This window comes from Quercus robur, chromosome 4 (assembly GCF_932294415.1).
Source record: "Quercus robur chromosome 4, dhQueRobu3.1, whole genome shotgun sequence".
In the NCBI taxonomy this organism is placed as follows: domain Eukaryota; kingdom Viridiplantae; phylum Streptophyta; class Magnoliopsida; order Fagales; family Fagaceae; genus Quercus; species Quercus robur.
The window spans coordinates 84,483,934-84,500,508 of record NC_065537.1 but is presented as its reverse complement, the minus strand read 5'-3'; the positions used below and the strand labels follow the sequence as shown (position 1 = coordinate 84,500,508).

At 34.8% G+C, this 16,575-nt stretch overlaps 1 protein-coding gene and 1 pseudogene across 1 annotated transcript; both read right to left on the bottom strand.

Annotated features, from left to right (window-relative positions):
• Positions 1-5,400: 5,400 nt before the first annotated feature.
• Positions 5,401-9,036, bottom strand: LOC126724094 (F-box/kelch-repeat protein At3g23880-like). The gene is made up of 3 exons (XM_050428308.1): positions 8,959-9,036; positions 7,203-8,402; positions 5,401-5,811 (listed from the first exon to the last, which is right to left on the bottom strand). The coding sequence occupies exons 2-3, from the start codon at positions 8,376-8,378 to the stop codon at positions 5,719-5,721; spliced, it is 1,269 nt and encodes a 422-aa protein (XP_050284265.1). The 5' UTR covers positions 8,379-8,402; positions 8,959-9,036; the 3' UTR covers positions 5,401-5,718.
• A 6,210-nt stretch (positions 9,037-15,246) lies between these two features.
• On the bottom strand, positions 15,247-16,282 carry LOC126724096 (O-fucosyltransferase 20-like; annotated as a pseudogene).
• Between the last annotated feature and the right edge of the window lie 293 nt (positions 16,283-16,575).

The window sequence follows — 16,575 nt, the reverse complement described above, 5'->3', positions numbered from 1 at the left end:
ATAATATCGCGAAGAAGCTTTGATGTTGACATCTCATAGATCGATGGTGATGTCATAGATCGGTGGTGAGATTGGTGGAGCGGGTGATGAGTTGTTGAGGGTGAGTGAGTGACTGGCTGAGTGCCTGAGGGTGAGTGAGTGACTGGCTGAGTGCCTGAGAGTGAGAGAGAAGGAACAGGCCTAGAGAAGTCACTAAGTGGAGCCCATTACGGAACTTGAGTCAACCCATTACAATCCACAATATGCATCCAATGGGTCAGGGTCTTAGAGAATATTAAAACAAAGGCCGGAACAGATACTATCATTATGGCTTGAACAATTAGACATCCAACCAACAATTACCAACCCAATTTAGCATAACATATTTTTCTCTTACAAAGAATAGCATTTCCTCAATTGGGCCCAAAGAAGTCTTTTTTAATTGTGCGTTTGACATTGGCTTAAAAAATCAGTTTTTTTTACTATTTACCTTATTTTTGCTACTTTTCATTAGTCCCATTGCACTTTTTAATACTATTCATGGGTCACACTGTACTATTTTAGCTACCTTTTAGTTTTATCTACAACAAAAAGTTTTTAATTTCAGCTAAAAAAGCTGTTCTAGACAACCACTAAGTTCACGTCCAAATATAAGTATTACCAAAATAAGAATCCAACGTGCTTGCAATCAGGCCAGCCAACAGGCATGAGCAAAATTTGATGGATACCAGACCCTAGGCCCATTTGCTGCCTATGCATATTCCTAACCATCATTTTCAAGACTTCAACCAATAGAATTAGTAATCTTGTCATTGCTGAACAAATATCGGAAACAACTAACTTTAAGCTGAAAAATAAGTAATAGATCAACTTTCACTTTGAATTGATAAAATTCACTTACAATGACATTCTGGAAATAGTCTTGCAATTCAAGCATCAAAGATGTATTCTTAAAAAACTTTAGAATTATTTTTAGAATATATATATAGACAATTTTAGCACAAGCTGGCACAAAGAACTATAAGCCAAAGCTAGTTTTGTCTTCTAAATGCTCAAAATGCCCCTTTATAGAGAGCTCTATCTAGCAATATTGAATTTGAAGTATATCAGAATTTATTTCACAGATATGCTACACTCAAAGTAATGGCATCTGTTTCATAATAAGGTTAAAATTACAATCTTACTCAATATCCTCTATGCTTGTAAATTTTCTAGAAAATTAAAGATTAATAGTTATGTCATTAATAAATTGTTTAAATTGTTAGTTTTTGTAGTTTAAAATTATGCATAAAATATAAGGTTATAGATCATATAGTATATAATATTCGATTGACACAAAATTTAACATGTGTATTAAGAGTGTAAAGAACATACAATTCAACGGTTAGATTTTCAAAATATATAGTAATGTTTATTTTATTGAGTAAGATTGCCTTACACTACAACAAATTTTATAGCTAAGCTGTGTCCTTATTTTTTATCATCAAATTAAGATATAAATGAGTTTGATTTGCTTTTTTTTACGCCATACAAGGTCTATTTTATGCAAGCTTGGATTCACATTATAGATATCTTTTTGTTTCAAAATGTGACTAAACTTTTGCAAGGATTTCTTGAATGATTAAGCATTTCCAGAAATTTCTTGAATAATTGAGCTTTTGTAATTGACTTTCTGAACTCAAATAATCATATATATGTAACTAACATAGTCAACATTAAATGATGGAAATTCAAACGTTTATGAAATATCGTAGCAATTATATATGTAACTGACAAAACTGTAAATATACATACATACATATATATATATATATATATATATATTTATATAATTTCTCTCTGGATGTTACAACCCTCTCTCTCAGTCAATCATAGAATATTGAAGTTGTTCGTCGAATTTGGCTGGTGCAATTTAGTTTGAAATCATTAAGGCTGAAATGTCAATGTATACTTCTTTATGATGTAATGTTTTTATTCTAAATTTTTTAAATTGTTTTTTAAAGGTTCATTCTCAAGTGATTTTTCATTTTTCTAAATTTAAATTTAACTTTTCAATAAATCTCTACCTAGGACTGGCCCTTCCACTAGGCCAATTAGGCAATTGCCTAAGGCCTCCAAGTGGAAGGGGGCCCCAAAATTTTAGAAAAAAAGGGGTAGTAGCGAGAAAAAAAAAAAGTTTAAAATGAATTAAAAATATCCGGCACATTCTTTTAACCAAAAAATAAAAATTTGGGTAGATCCGGTTAAACATTGGTTGTAAACAAAATCAATAGCCCAAAAATAACATTATTATCCTGTAGACAAACTAAAAATCAACAAGATAAACTACAAATCTGGTCTAAGAGATTAACCACAAAACAATCACAAATCAAAACAAATAAAAAACCTCAAATCCCTAAAATTTTTACCTTTCCCTCTAGCAATTCAAAGTTTCTAACAATATCATTCAATTTGCCACCTTTACTAAGCTTACAGTTTAGTGATCCACAAATGAAATTCATATACAAACTGAAACATAATGATAATACCCCTTTTTTGTTTTAAAATTAAATATTCTTGAGAAGTTCTAAAAATTTTGGTATGTTAAAGAACCTACACTTCAAATTATCTTGAGTTTCTTCAGTTTATGAATCTTCGTTTCGTGGTTGATGCTTTTTTTTTTTTTTTTTTTTTTTTTTCCTTTTTTTTTTCTTTCTATTACAGGATGGTTTTTGCTTTGTAGATCTTTGGAATAATCCTGGATGAACTATGGACTTTGAATTTCCTCTTCAATTTGTATGATTTCTTCTTAATGTGTTAGTTTACTTGCCGCTACTTATTAATTTATATAAGAAGATGTAATTTATGCCTTACAGTTACTAATATCAATCTAATTTTTATACATGGTTTTATGCCTAACTTTAGAGTAAATATACCATGTTTCAGGTGTATGCTTCCTCTCTCTCACAAGCTGGTGGGACCCATCAGTTGTAGGTCCCATCAGCTATGAGAGAGGAGAAACATACACCCGAATTAGAATGTATTTTCTCCTAGCTTTGGGATGGCTTTGAACATTTCAGGAATTGCAAGAAGACAACAGCCCGGATTTTGTGGTTGAGGTTGTCTATTTCTGAATCTCTATGTGTATTTGTTATTGATTAGTTTTTTGTTTGTGGATAAAAGGAAATATCTCACTAATAGGTTAAATTTTAACTAATTTCTTTTTCACTTGTGTTAAGAGCATAAAATTGTGAATTTTAAACTGGTAGGGCCCTATATTCATCAGTTCACAAGTGTAGCAATGCCAGACTGCCAAGCATTTACCAGTTTTCTCCCTTATTCACTACTACTTTTTGCTGCATCATATTGGTAATATGGTTCTAGGAAGAATCTGAAACTGGACATAAAAACATGGTTTTGTGTCTACTCTAAGTAAACTTTGACATCTCAGCTTTAAATTTTAAACCTTTTTTAAAAATTTTTTTTTATTCACTTTGGTTTCTCTACAGTTGATCTAAGAATGGTTAAGGAGTGAGTAAAAAAACACAAAGCTCAAACTTTCATTTTTGAAAACACCGCATTTCAAAATATACATCATTTGATAATGATTTTCAATGCAGCAAGCACCATGGCTGTGGAATGTTTAAAAGTTCAACTTTGCAATGACAATGCCATAACATTATAGTTCACAAAATCAACTCAAGGTGTCTAATAATGAAATTCACCAGAGCTGACAGGCTTACGCCCCACTGATCCTTCCTCCATGGTTTTTCTGTAAGACATTAATTTTCCTTTCCAAACCGATTATCTTGTCCGCAAGCAGCTTCTTCTCTTTCTCACACTCCTCTAACTGCTCTTTGTACATTAACATTTCAGAGTTAGTTGAATCAATCATTTGAAAATAATTGGTTTTGTAATTTTCTTCTTTCATCCAGCTCATGGCTCTTTTTTTGAAGCTCCGGTTGGAGTTTACCAGCATTATGTTCAAAACATTCCAATTTGGCCATAAGTAATTCCTTCTGTTTCTTTTATTCTCTCTCTATAGCTGTAGATTATCTGAAATTTCCAAGGCAAGCCAATCAATCTTTTTGACTAAATTTTCTCGACTACTTTTTGTCTCTTTCTTCTAAGCTCATCTTCGAGCTCATCAACTTTTTCCACAAGGCATTGACGTGACCATGTATCTCTCCAACAGGATGCAGATTTGGACCAGCTAATGTGACAGAATTTACATTGGAGGGAAAATTTGATGCAATGGGACACTAGAAGTAGGAGAGTCAGAGCTTGAGGCTTGAACTAAGTTGGATCCTTTCTTATCCTCCATGCTCCCACTAAAACGGATGTTTTTCACTTCAGAAGTATCTGAAAGTTTGTTTCCAAATTCTACATTACCAGGCAATAGACAAAAGTTAAGAAGCAATGAAAGCATTTGATATAATTTGTACGCAACATCTATTTTGATACAATGATAAACTACTGGTCTGGAACACCTCATATCAAATAATAAACTGCCACTTGTCCAAAAATTGAAGCCATTATGTAGAATGAATTTAATCATTTTACTATTATTGTAAAATAGGCAATTATGAATCTAAGCTGAATTTAGTCACAAATTAACAAAATTAGTAGATTCAAACAAATCAGGAACTTGTGAAGTGACAGCCTAGTACATAATCCGCTTTTAAACCATACTGTAAGTGCCAGAAGATCATCAAAAACTTCACCAAACTTATTGCAACTAGTTATGATTTACAATTATAGAAATAAAATAAAATAAAAAATAAGTTTTAGACCTCTCCTCGTTGTAAATGCTCTAATACCAAGTGAAAATCCTGGTTTAGATCCCTACGATAATCATTCAGAGGAATTATTGATTTGCCTCAATTATGTAATCCACAAGATTATTATATTTTCACCACAGTTAATCAATCACCAAATGATAATGAAACCGAACATAAAGGAAAAGGCAATAGAGACTTACCGGGTGAAGTTATTGAATCCCTTCCTTCTTCTACCTCACTGCTCTTACATCCATGATTTATAATCAGTTCATTAATTTTCAATTTTAAACCAATTATTTTGTCCACAACCAGGTTCTTCTCTTTCCCATACTCCTTCAACTGTTGTTTGTTCTTTGATATTTTAGTGTTATCCCAATCAATTGTTGCCATAATCGGGCTCCTAATTTTCTTCCTTCCTCAACCTCATGAATCTTTTTCTCAAGAACCTCTCGGAGTACATGAGCTTTATTTTTGGAATGTTCTGATGCAACTGTAAGTAATTTCTTATCTTTTTTATTATCTTCTAATAGCTTGTAAGCATCTGGAATATTGAGTTAAGCCTTTCACAATAATACAGCATTGGAATTTGGCTACAAATTCAGATGCAGAGGCCATGCAAATATAACATAAAATGATTAATTAGGTCTCAATGAACGACAGATAACTTTAAACAGGCAAGTAGATCAAATAAAATTCCAGAGAAAATCCAAAGCCAAACAAAAATATCTTGGAAACAAGAAATATGTGGCCAACATTGGAGCATCCTAACTATGACCTAGGGAAGTAGGCTAGTTCAATCTTCTTCCTCAATGACCTTGGTACCTAATCACTTTAAGCCCTCTGAAGGGATCTCTGCAACAGTGACTAGTGAGAAAAACTCCTCCTAGCATCTTCTTCATCATTTCTATTATGCGCAATATAGACATAAACTCTCCTTGGCCCACTCTGAATCCCACGACTCCAGACATGCTTGTTAAGCTTAACATCCGCCTTGAAAATAGTTGTCCCCATATCCTTTTGGGCAAACTTCCTGATTTCCTTTATGACCTTTGGAGCCCTCTTCTTGAAAGTGCTGCACATGGGATTGGAAAATGGAACTGTTACTTAGCAATGTCCAAACAACAGAGCATTAGCTAACTGGGATACATCAAAAAATCAAGAACAAATATAGCCTTGTAGAGTGCATATTTTATAAGATTAGTAATAAGGAGAGAGAGCAGTAAGTAGATGGTAAAAACATAAACAATTTTAAGAAACAGATAAAGCCTTGTAAAGTAGCATCTTTTATAAGATTAGAGTTTCTCGGTGGAACTTATAGATCTTAACTTTCAGCCACACAGGGCAGCTGGCTATCTACATGTGTACTAAAATGACATCCAACTCTTGGGAATGTGTATACTCGAAAGAAAAGTTAGGATTTCAACAACTGTAAAGTCATACTAAATCACTGAATATATTGCTTACCATTGTAACCCCAAATAAATAGAGAAACCATACGTGACTCCAAGAAGTCCTCTGTTAAAGACATAGAAGTTTATACTAGTTCCATTCCTCACCCAATACTTATAAAATTATATATCCATGCATATAGATAAAAGCTAGAGATTGAACTGACAGGAGGCTCTAGCCTCTCCAGAGAATTCAGAAGACATGAATGAATACTAGAAGAAAACAAGGGCAGGAAATAATGTCATTAAAAGTAGGGAATTTTCACAACATGGTCCCAGTTCATAAAAACTCCTTAGCGCAAAAGCCAATGACCTAGGAAGTACAAACACTTCACTTAGTGTGTGGTACCTGTATCGTACATATGTCATACCGGTGTTGTATAGTGAAATAGAGGCTTCCACTTGACAGCACAAGAGAAATGTATAATTTTTTTGGTTATGTAAAAAATCCCTTATAATGGTAACCGCATTAATTCATTTGAGGGATAAATATCTATTAAAAGGGATAGCACCAAATCCTAAGCAAAAATCACATATACTTTTCTATATACTAGGAACGTTATCAATTTATCTTATCATATCTCAAATCAAATTCTTAACAAGCCAAAGAAAGGAAATTAGGATCCTCTCCATTTTAAGCGAAATGTACTATTGAGTCATAATTTAAAAGTGGCACTAGATAGACACCTTTAAATTTGTAATATTTAATAAAACCACGAAATAGAATCACCTCAAACGGAGAGAATCCTAAAACGAAAAGAACATAGCATTCATAATGTCTCAAATGAAGTGAATCAATTTTACTAAAATACATGTGGAAAGATTTCAGCTTTCAGTGTTTCATTTTGTTGTGTTGTGCTCTATGTATGTTGTTTTTAACAACCAATGGACAGTAGAATTCTAAATTGATGTTATATTATTTCAGGATACTAGATCAGATGCAACTTTGACAGCTAAAATATCATTTTGTTCTAAAGTTAAAAAGTATCACATACTATTCACACATATATTTTACCTGATTAAGCCCATCATTGCAGTCAAGTGAATAAAGGCTTTCCACATATGTAGTTGCCTCCATTATTGTCTTGGAATCATATCGTGTTTTTCTATAGGCCTTTTTTTTCAAATTGATGACTATCAATTTGAAAATATATTCTGAATTCTTTCCAACTTGCTTCTCCCGCAATAAAATTTTTTCACCATTCTTTGACACGCATATAGGCCTCGGACAAGTGCCCCTATATGGAATGGTTGCCAATCTAGTCCAAGACTCCTTCATCACCCATAGCTGAATACATAAAGCATTGCGTGATTCACCTGTGCACACAGATAGACACAGGTGTTCTCCAAAAGTCCCTAACTCCCATGTCTTTGATGTATCGTAATAAGAAACAGATTCTGGCCATGACAGCTTATGAAATATCTCATCCGCTAAATCAAAATAAATGATTGGCGGCTTCCGAAAACATTTATAACTCAAATAAATTGCCCCATTGCAGTATATAGTCTTTTTGATATTTTGAATGCTGCTGCCGATAAAAAAATTATTGTCCATATCCACCAGAATTGTCTTCCAAGTAAAGGTCTTGAGTGAAAAGATCTCGATCTTGGACATATGAATATCGATATCGGACATATGAATATCGATATCGTAGTAGGGCCTTAATATCTTGTAATCATCAGTGGAATAATCATAGCCAAAGCCAAAACTGCCAAACCAATATGAATCAGGTGTTGATGTTGGACTTGGTATGTTTTTGTAACTTTTGGTAGATGGGTTCCAAACCAAATATTGGGCTGTCCATTTGTCCACATTATGTAATTCAATACATACCAAGCTATTGCAAGAAGCCAAGTTTGTCTCAACATGTTTTTCACCCCACAATGGAAAACCAGGAAAATCAACATCAACAGGTTGACCATGAATAGCACGGCTTTGAAACAGTGCTTCACAACCTGCTGATAGAACACAATTGTCAGTCAAAACAAGGACGTTCATGCGGTTGGGGTTTTGAGATGCTCTCTGAGAGTGGGATTTAGCAAATCGGTGACTACTGATCAAAGTGTGCCATGCTTTGGATACGCACTTGAATCGCATTAGAGACTTCACTGGTAGTCTTGAAAGAATTTCCTCAACGAGTTCATTTGGTATAGTAAAGCTTCGCCGCCGCTGTGCCTTGCAAATTCTCATAGTTCAGTTCAGGTCCTTGGCTCTCTATAATCGATATATAAGAAAGAATGGTTAAAGTGTTAGATATTAAACCCTGTAATTAGGAATGTAACATATTAAAATTTATAGTTTCAAAAGTACTATAACGTGTTTTATATGTATTGCTATTTCTAGATAGAAAATGTTGAATTGCAAAGGAACTGAATGAGCAGAGAGTCATTTTACTTCTTTGTATAATTTATTTTTTGTCAGTCGTTAGGCTACTTTGTCCATTATGTGTTCATGTAGTGGTATGTGAGATCATGTGGGGGTAGTATACGTGCTTATGAATTTCAATTGGAGATCAAAATGAGATGGTGTAATGTAAGGGTTGGAAAGTAGGTGTGGAAACTAATGGCAGGATATTAAAAAAAAAAAAAAAAAAACAACTGTGACATAAAAATAAGTTGTGAATGATTCTTTGCTTTTTAACAACGAACACCGCAGGAAACGAAGCTAGCAACAGAACGAAGCTGAAATATATATATATATATATATATATGTATGTATGTATGTATCAGAATCAGAGACAGAGAAAGAAAAGAGAAGAGAAGAATCATACCGAGAGAAACGTGGAGGCCAGCGTCTGAGTGATGGAGGAGTGCGGAGGCTGGCGTGTGAGTGTGAATGTGGGGTAGGTAGGGTTTCTTTTTTTCAATTAGTTTATATGTTTAACTTTTTTTTTTTTTTTATTGAAACCTATATGTTTAACTTAATTAGTTTAATGTATGTCGGTTAATCTAATGGGTTAATGGGTTATGATTTTTAAATAGCCGGAGGCCCAATGTTTATAAAATAAAAATAAATAAATAAAGAAAAGGTTCAATGTTTACATTGCAAGGCCCAAGACGTGTTTGTGATTGGGAGTGTGTGTTTGTGTTTTTTGTTTGAACTTTCATTTTGTTGCTGGTTTTTTCTTTTTTTTGGTTAATACGTGAATTTTGTTAAGAAGAAGATAATAACATAGCATCATGAATCATAAGCAACTCACCTTGTACCATGGAAAAGCAAGCGGAACCCAACGATTGTCTCTGGCGTCCTTAAATTGAGTGGGCCTAAAGTGGGCATCTTGATACTCCATGGGCAGAAAGCAAACCTTTGCCAATATTTCATGTGAGGATTGGCGAGTGGCACCTAGTCTTGTTTTGTTTCAGCTAAACCAGATACCCCATGTTGTAGTAACAGTGAGTTCAAGAAGCCCAATACCCATGTATTGTGTGAAGGTCAAGTGCCAAAGAAATTCCATGAAGTCCCTGTAGCTGATGCCCTCTTTTATCAAAAGGTATGGTAGAGAGTCTCCAAGTGTCTTTTGCCACGGTGTAGTCCTAGAAAAGGTGTCTTGTTGTCTCTGGAGCAAGACCACACACTTCATAGGTGGGATTAGCAAGGACATGTCAGAGGCAGAGGTTGGCTTTTATAGGGAGTATATTTCGACAATCTTTCCAAGTAAACATCTTGATTTTGTTTCGGATGTGTAGGTTCCAAATCTTTCACCAGAAACTACTATGGTTTGCGCCATGAGAAGTCTCTGTAGTATGAGTGCTTTGGGTCATGGACAGTGCCACCTTATATGCGCTATTAACTGTGAAGCTTCCCTTAGGTGTGTAGGCCCAAACCAGTCGGTCCCTTGATTTGTGCCAGATTAGAGGAATGCCAAGGATGGAGTTGACATCAACTGGTAGGAAGACTTGGTTGATCAAAGTAACATCCCATTCACCGGGATTCTAAATCTATGAGGGAGCTAATCTTTGTGTTTGTTGGAAGTACGCCTGGTGATGGCAGCACTCGGAATGTCGAAGGTCGTGGGAGCCAACGATCGGCCCAGATGCCAATGGAGTTATCATCCCCTGCCTTACAAGAAAGGATTCAGAAAGTTAGTTATGTCTTTAGAAAATGTCAAAAATACTCCTATTCAAATTCTTTTTTTTTTAAGGAGATTATTATGATAACCAAAACTTATCATATAATTACCATTGATATTACTCAAATAATTAATAGTACTCTCAACCCAAACATGTATTTTTCCATTCTTAAGTAGGTACACCCGAATTGGATTGAAATGATGTAAAATAGACCAAATGAACTAAATAGACTACAATAGATCTCTCATTTAGTACAAAGAAATTTGTACCTATCTAGATGATTTATAAATTATTAGGCATTCATTCTTGGTTGCCAAGCTCCTTTGAATCTCGACATGGTAGTGGAATTTTTTTTATAAAAGAATTTTGCTATTACTTTAATGTAGTATATCTATACAATATCTAAAAGCTGAAGTGTAACATTAATTGCAGCTACACTCCTGTTGACCCACATCAACGTAACACTTTGGTTAACTTTAGTTTATTATGGTCCACTTTAGTTAGTTTAGTCTATTTGGTGTATTTGGTCAATTTTAGTTCACTTTCGTCCACTTCGGTGATGCTTGGGGAGGAGAGATTTGGGTAGAAAGCGGAGTTACTTACTTCTTTGACAATTACGTCATCTTTTCAGTGTAATGTTGATAAAAGTTCTTGATAAAATTATATTTTTCTTATATTATTAAAGTCTTGTATTTTTTTTTTCTAATATAAGTGATGGATTTACTTATATATGTTTCAACTTTAGGTCATCAAGACATATAGAGATTTACATATATTAACTATACCTTGTTAAAAAATAATCTCATCATTTTAAGATGGGTTTGACACTAACACTAATAAGACTTGTCTATTATTTTTAATTTTCACTCAACAAGAAAAAAAAATTGCCAAATTTTTATGCGCATCTACGGCTTGTTGCTTTTAACTTTTAAGAGTAAGTCCATTTTTGCCATAAAGGGAGCATCATATCACATAAATTACTTAATCCCAACCTGTAACGCATGGACATGGCAGTTTGCCTATCGTGCCTCTGTCGGACATGTACATGTATTGGATACAGGGAATACATGGGACACAGTTGGATGCATGTCCCAATTGTTTTTTTATTATAAATTATTAGACACGGCCATGACACAAGGTATGCTGAAAAAAGAAAGAAAAAAAAAAAGAGGGAAAAAAAATATCTATAACTTTACATTTCCATTCTCCATTTTCAGTCTTCCTCGTGCTTCTTTAGTTTCTCCCATGTTATGTCTCTTCATCTTTCTTAACTCTCTCTCATTATTTGTTTTAAAAAACTTATCTCTCTCTTTCCCTTTTTTTATTTATTTATTTATTTTTTAAGAGTTGTGTTGCTATCTACCTCTTCTAAGTTCTAAATTTTAAGTAGCCTACTGTTACCCACTTCCCCTCTTCTCTCACTCACGCGTCTCTTCATTTTTCTTTTTCTTTTTTTACACTTCTCTTCTCTCTCAGTCAAGTGTCTTTTTTTTTTCTTTTCTTTTTTTCAATTCACATGTCAGAATGACACTCACATAATGGACTTTAACATATTTGGGACATGACCTTAAATTATTAAAAGGGGTAATATTTTAGATCTCTTGGATTTTAATTAAATAAAATATTCATTATTTCACTTAAATTCGTGTATGTTTAATATTATATGAAAAATAAATACTTAACCATATATACAAAGATAAATAAAAAATATTTAATAATTAATTAATATATGTATCTTCACCATACCTATGTTCTACTTTTTCAAAAATTGCCCATGTTGCGGTTCCATATCTGTACCTGTATCTGTGCAGGTTCTTCCTAGATCCCAAAAGACAAAATTTCGAAGCACAATTGATATTGGCAAGGAGAACTGATGGCAAAGGGAACCTCTCAATATTAAAGGAGATAATAGAGAAAACTTCCATACTTTCTGGCAGATTGAAACTAAAGTGTCTGGAAAAAATACAAAGTCCACCCCTTCCCTCCCTTTTTACTCCTGCAAGGTCTCAGGAATCAAATAGAGCATAGTTGGGAGCACTCATGTGACAATATCCTTCTGTTTTTACCTTCCCATATATTATTTCCTCTTCAATGGATATTCTTGATTTTGCTTTCCACCCATTTCAAAAAATATCTGGCTATAGATTTGCGTCCACCTCATCTTTATACCAAGGTGTGCAAAAAACAAATCATCATGACTGTGAGGAGTGAAACAGACTCTCCTCGGACCTAGGGCCCAAAGAGTCATTGGCCCATGGGAAAGTATTTGGGCCTGGCCCACAGGAAAGTATTTGGGCCTAGTCTTTATGCTGAGGGGAATGCTTAAGGAGTAATAATTCGTGAAGGAGGTGAAAGTTGGATCACTATTAAGTGTTTTACCGCGGATAGCCCATTACCAAGGGAAGGGAAATTTTTTAACTTATCCGAGCCTTGAAGCACGAATAATTGGTGTTTGACCTCTGGATGATACTAGTAACCATGGGAAACTCCTAGAAGGTGCTAGAAGGAGGAAGATCTGTGTCTCCGCGTTAATGAAAGTATTCTTACCTAACTTTTGCCACATTAATGGTGCATAAGACGGCCTGAACAGTACACATTACCCTCAGGATGTCAGAACCTGAAGATAAAAAGGTGAGGAAACTGACAAATTAAGGGAAAATATCCCTACTACTCCGGGTGGAAGCAGAACAGTTGGAAGAGTAAGAACAGGGATTAAAGCTATAAAAGGGAAGGAGGCCAAAAGAGAAGGGGATCCAGAAAAAATGGAGGAATAGTCCTGATATTGCTCCAAATCAGTAAGGTGGAATGGCCTGGCCTCGGTGGGCTACTGAAACGGTTGATGGCCTGCAAGGAAGAAAACGCGATCAAAGAGGAGACCGGAGAAGACCGGTCGAACCCCCTCCGATGGAGAAGTTAGACTCGTAGAGAAAGAAGTTCCAAGTGTTTTGGAAATTTGTCTGAGAGAAAATCTTACCTTTGTCGGGTTCAGACCGGTCCCTTATATAGGAAGCCTGGGACGGTTACTTGTCCAATAACCGTCCCAGGATTTGTGGAAACCAACAACTCCGGAGTTAACTACCTCAACGGATATAAAACTGTAACCGCTAATGGAAGTTAACTTATTCGAAGGGTTTGTTGAGATAGTTGCGGGTTTAGTCGAAAGTCTAAGTGTTGAGCTTTCGTCCGTCTGGCGTAGGACGGTTTGGTCGTCCAAGGATATCTAACGATTGCTCATGGACGAACCTAATGGACGACCATGTCTTTCATGGAAGACTTAATTTATGGAGTGGTGCTATTATTCATGGACGTTTCTTCTTCTTCTGGATAAATTCTGGGATCAACCTGCGTTGTAGGCTCTGGACGAGCAATTTGGACGAGCTGGAGATGGATTATTTTCCGCTTCTCTATCAAGTCCTATCTGAGAAAGAGAAAAAAAGAAGAATGAAAAGAGCATTGTATGTAACACCATGGGAAAAATAGGGTTTTTCCCATTCACCTGTAAGCACTTTGTAGTTGTAGAATGAGTGATATAATAGTTGAAGAGATCCACTGTTTGTGTTTCTCATTGTAGAGTGCCTTTTTCCCGCTTTTACATTTTTATTGTGTGGACTATTATATGCGCTACCTGAGGGGTTTTCCACAGGAACCACTTTCTGTGTCCTTATAATGACAAACTGGATTAGGTGATCACAAAATGGAAAATGAGTAATACCAGGGAAACAAAAAATTTTACCATCTTTTTCATAGTTAGACAAATTATAATTGAAATAACGTCACTTTCACATAGTTTACCATTTATGCCATTTTAAAAACAACAATCACAAAATTGTGAAATTTTTTGTGCTCCTACTTAATGAACACAATTAATGACAGCCAGAATTTAAATATGCTTTTGCTGGTGTTGTATTATATAAGCATTGTAAAAGGACAATCAGAGCTATCCTTAACTTATAGAAATGCATTTGCTGAAGAACTACAAATAGAAACTTGCAAAGATGGATGTAATAAATTATTATTAGAAGTGCTTATTTAGCTATTTATACATATTTACACGTATGGATCTATAATACAAAGAATGAAATGTTATATATCCTAAAAGAACTCTTCCTGTAAAGAATCAAAAAGTGATACGATATCATGTACTGTTTTTGTCATACTTGGCCATGTATCTTTGCCTCAAAATCTCAATGCAAGAATCATTGTGAGTGTAGTTGCCAAGTGTGCCAACTTAAGTTTTTCTTCAAATATAGCGCTCCAACAAACCATTGTTGCCCCAAAAGGCATCACAGCTGGTTTTCTGAGGGCTCAAATTCAATAGATTTTCCAAAAAGTTTCAATCATTTGATGAAGGGATTGGTTGCAGTGTAATCATGTGGAAACATTCTGCATGAAATCACTAGTTGGTATGAGTATGTGAATCATTGCACATACACTCAGGGACAGGAAACCTCGTAACGTCCCTTCCTGCTTTATTAGTCCTAAGCTCTGGTAGCCCTAAGGATTCATTGTGTAATTCCTTTATGATGCTGTTGAATTCTGCTTCTGGTAAAGAAGAGTTCAAAAAGTAAGGGGGCATCTGTCTTTAGTTTGGGGTTATATGCTTCTTGTGTCCTGCAAAGGCCCGGTGTCCTTGTATAATATAAACAGCAAATTTCAGTCTCCATAAATGGAAGCATAAAACTTATATTTGAGGTTCTAAATTTATAGATTTAAGATCATTAATGATCCATTAGGTTGCTTAAAATATTGACAAATAGAAAATAAATTTTGGATGTTTTTTAAGATTTCAAATTCAGGAAAACTTTCCTCCCACCTGCTCTGAAGGCACAAGCAGTATATAGGTTCACATAGAGTCATAGACACATTCATGATTGAACAAAAACTAAAATTAGGTAACCAGTGAGGTACTAAAACGATAACACGTACAAAAATGGTGTTTCTTTTTTTGGCTCACACTATGATTAGCTTTTTACTAAAACCTTTTTTTTCTTTGGACAAATAACTCAAACCATACATCCTATTTTCTCCAAAAAAATTATCCATTGGGTGGGAAAGAAAAGAAAATGACAAGCACCTTTCAATGTTGTAATTTGAGATTGTAGAAACTATTATTGCCTACTTTTTATTCTTTCTCAAGGAAATTGAAGTACAAGAGCTTAAAAGTTTGCTTAATTATTACTTTCCAAACTCAAATGTCTCAAGGACTTCACTGTGTTCACAGTAATTACAGTTTTCCCTCATTACATGTGTTATATGATTAACCTTTGGCTAATATTATTTGATAAGGCCAGATCAATATGGCAAGTAGTCTTGTGATTTCTCATGCAAGAAATTTATATGTTCTACAAAATTGATACAAATAATGCAGTATATACTAGGGAAAATGGTGATGGTGATACCTGGATGGCATGGCCCATGTTCCCTCCATGAGATGGCATGAAAATACATCACTGTTCTCTGAGACTATATAATCAATGGCAGCCATAAGAGATGCCCGATTTGCAAATGGTTCTAGTTCACCAGGCAAGGCAAGGTCTTCCTAATTATAAAAATAAGGAAACTCTTGGGTTAATGGTAGCAAGGCTTCTTTCCCACCCAATGGCTGCCCTCCAGCCCAGTATATCCTCGCATTTTTTGGGGCTCCAAGAGCTTTAAGCAGCCTAAAACATTAAATGACAAAACTAAAAGAATTTCAGCCTATTAAAGAATTGTCAATTATAGAAAAAGGTAACCAGTTCAGCATATTGCAGTATTGCACTAGTGAAGGTTAAAAGTACAGGAGCACGTATTAGACTTAGATTCTTACTTGGTTACCTCCAAGGCATTCAAGGGGCAGAGACCTGCAAGCTTCTGCTCATGGTAGGTCATTTTTTATTTTGCAGTTAGGAGCTCTGGACATTGTTTCCTTTCATTGTTCACTATCTCATCATACTCATGGCTCAAACCAGGAAGGCAACCAGTTCTAACCCATACATCTTTCTCCATCCTTAAATGAAGAGCAAGGTAGGGTCCCTTGCTTCGCATCCTCTCTGCAAGCTTGTTACCAAGTTCCAAAATTGGTGGGGCAAACCTAAATGCATGAAAAGCAACCGGAAGTCAAACAAAGGAGGCAAAGGAATCAGCTAAATACAGAACCTTAGCTAAATCAAAAGAGCAAAGGTGGACTGAAATTCAACCAAGTATTGATTAGCACATGTACAAATTTGAAATTTGAGAATATATGGATAGAAATAGATAAAATGTGCTATCAGTATGATTTAAGTAGGGACGTTTGAAAATAAGCAAATTCTTTTACAATCTTACATGATCCTATCAGG

Excerpts from the sequence above, each read along its gene's own strand:
- LOC126724094 (XM_050428308.1), bottom strand. The coding sequence starts at position 8,378 with ATGAGAATTTGCAAGGCACAGCGGCGGCGAAGCTTTACTATACCAAAT. Across the intron at positions 5,812-7,202 it reads GCAATGATGGGCTTAATCAG|CACTTTCAAGAAGAGGGCTC; the intron begins GTAAAATATATG and ends TCCCATGTGCAG.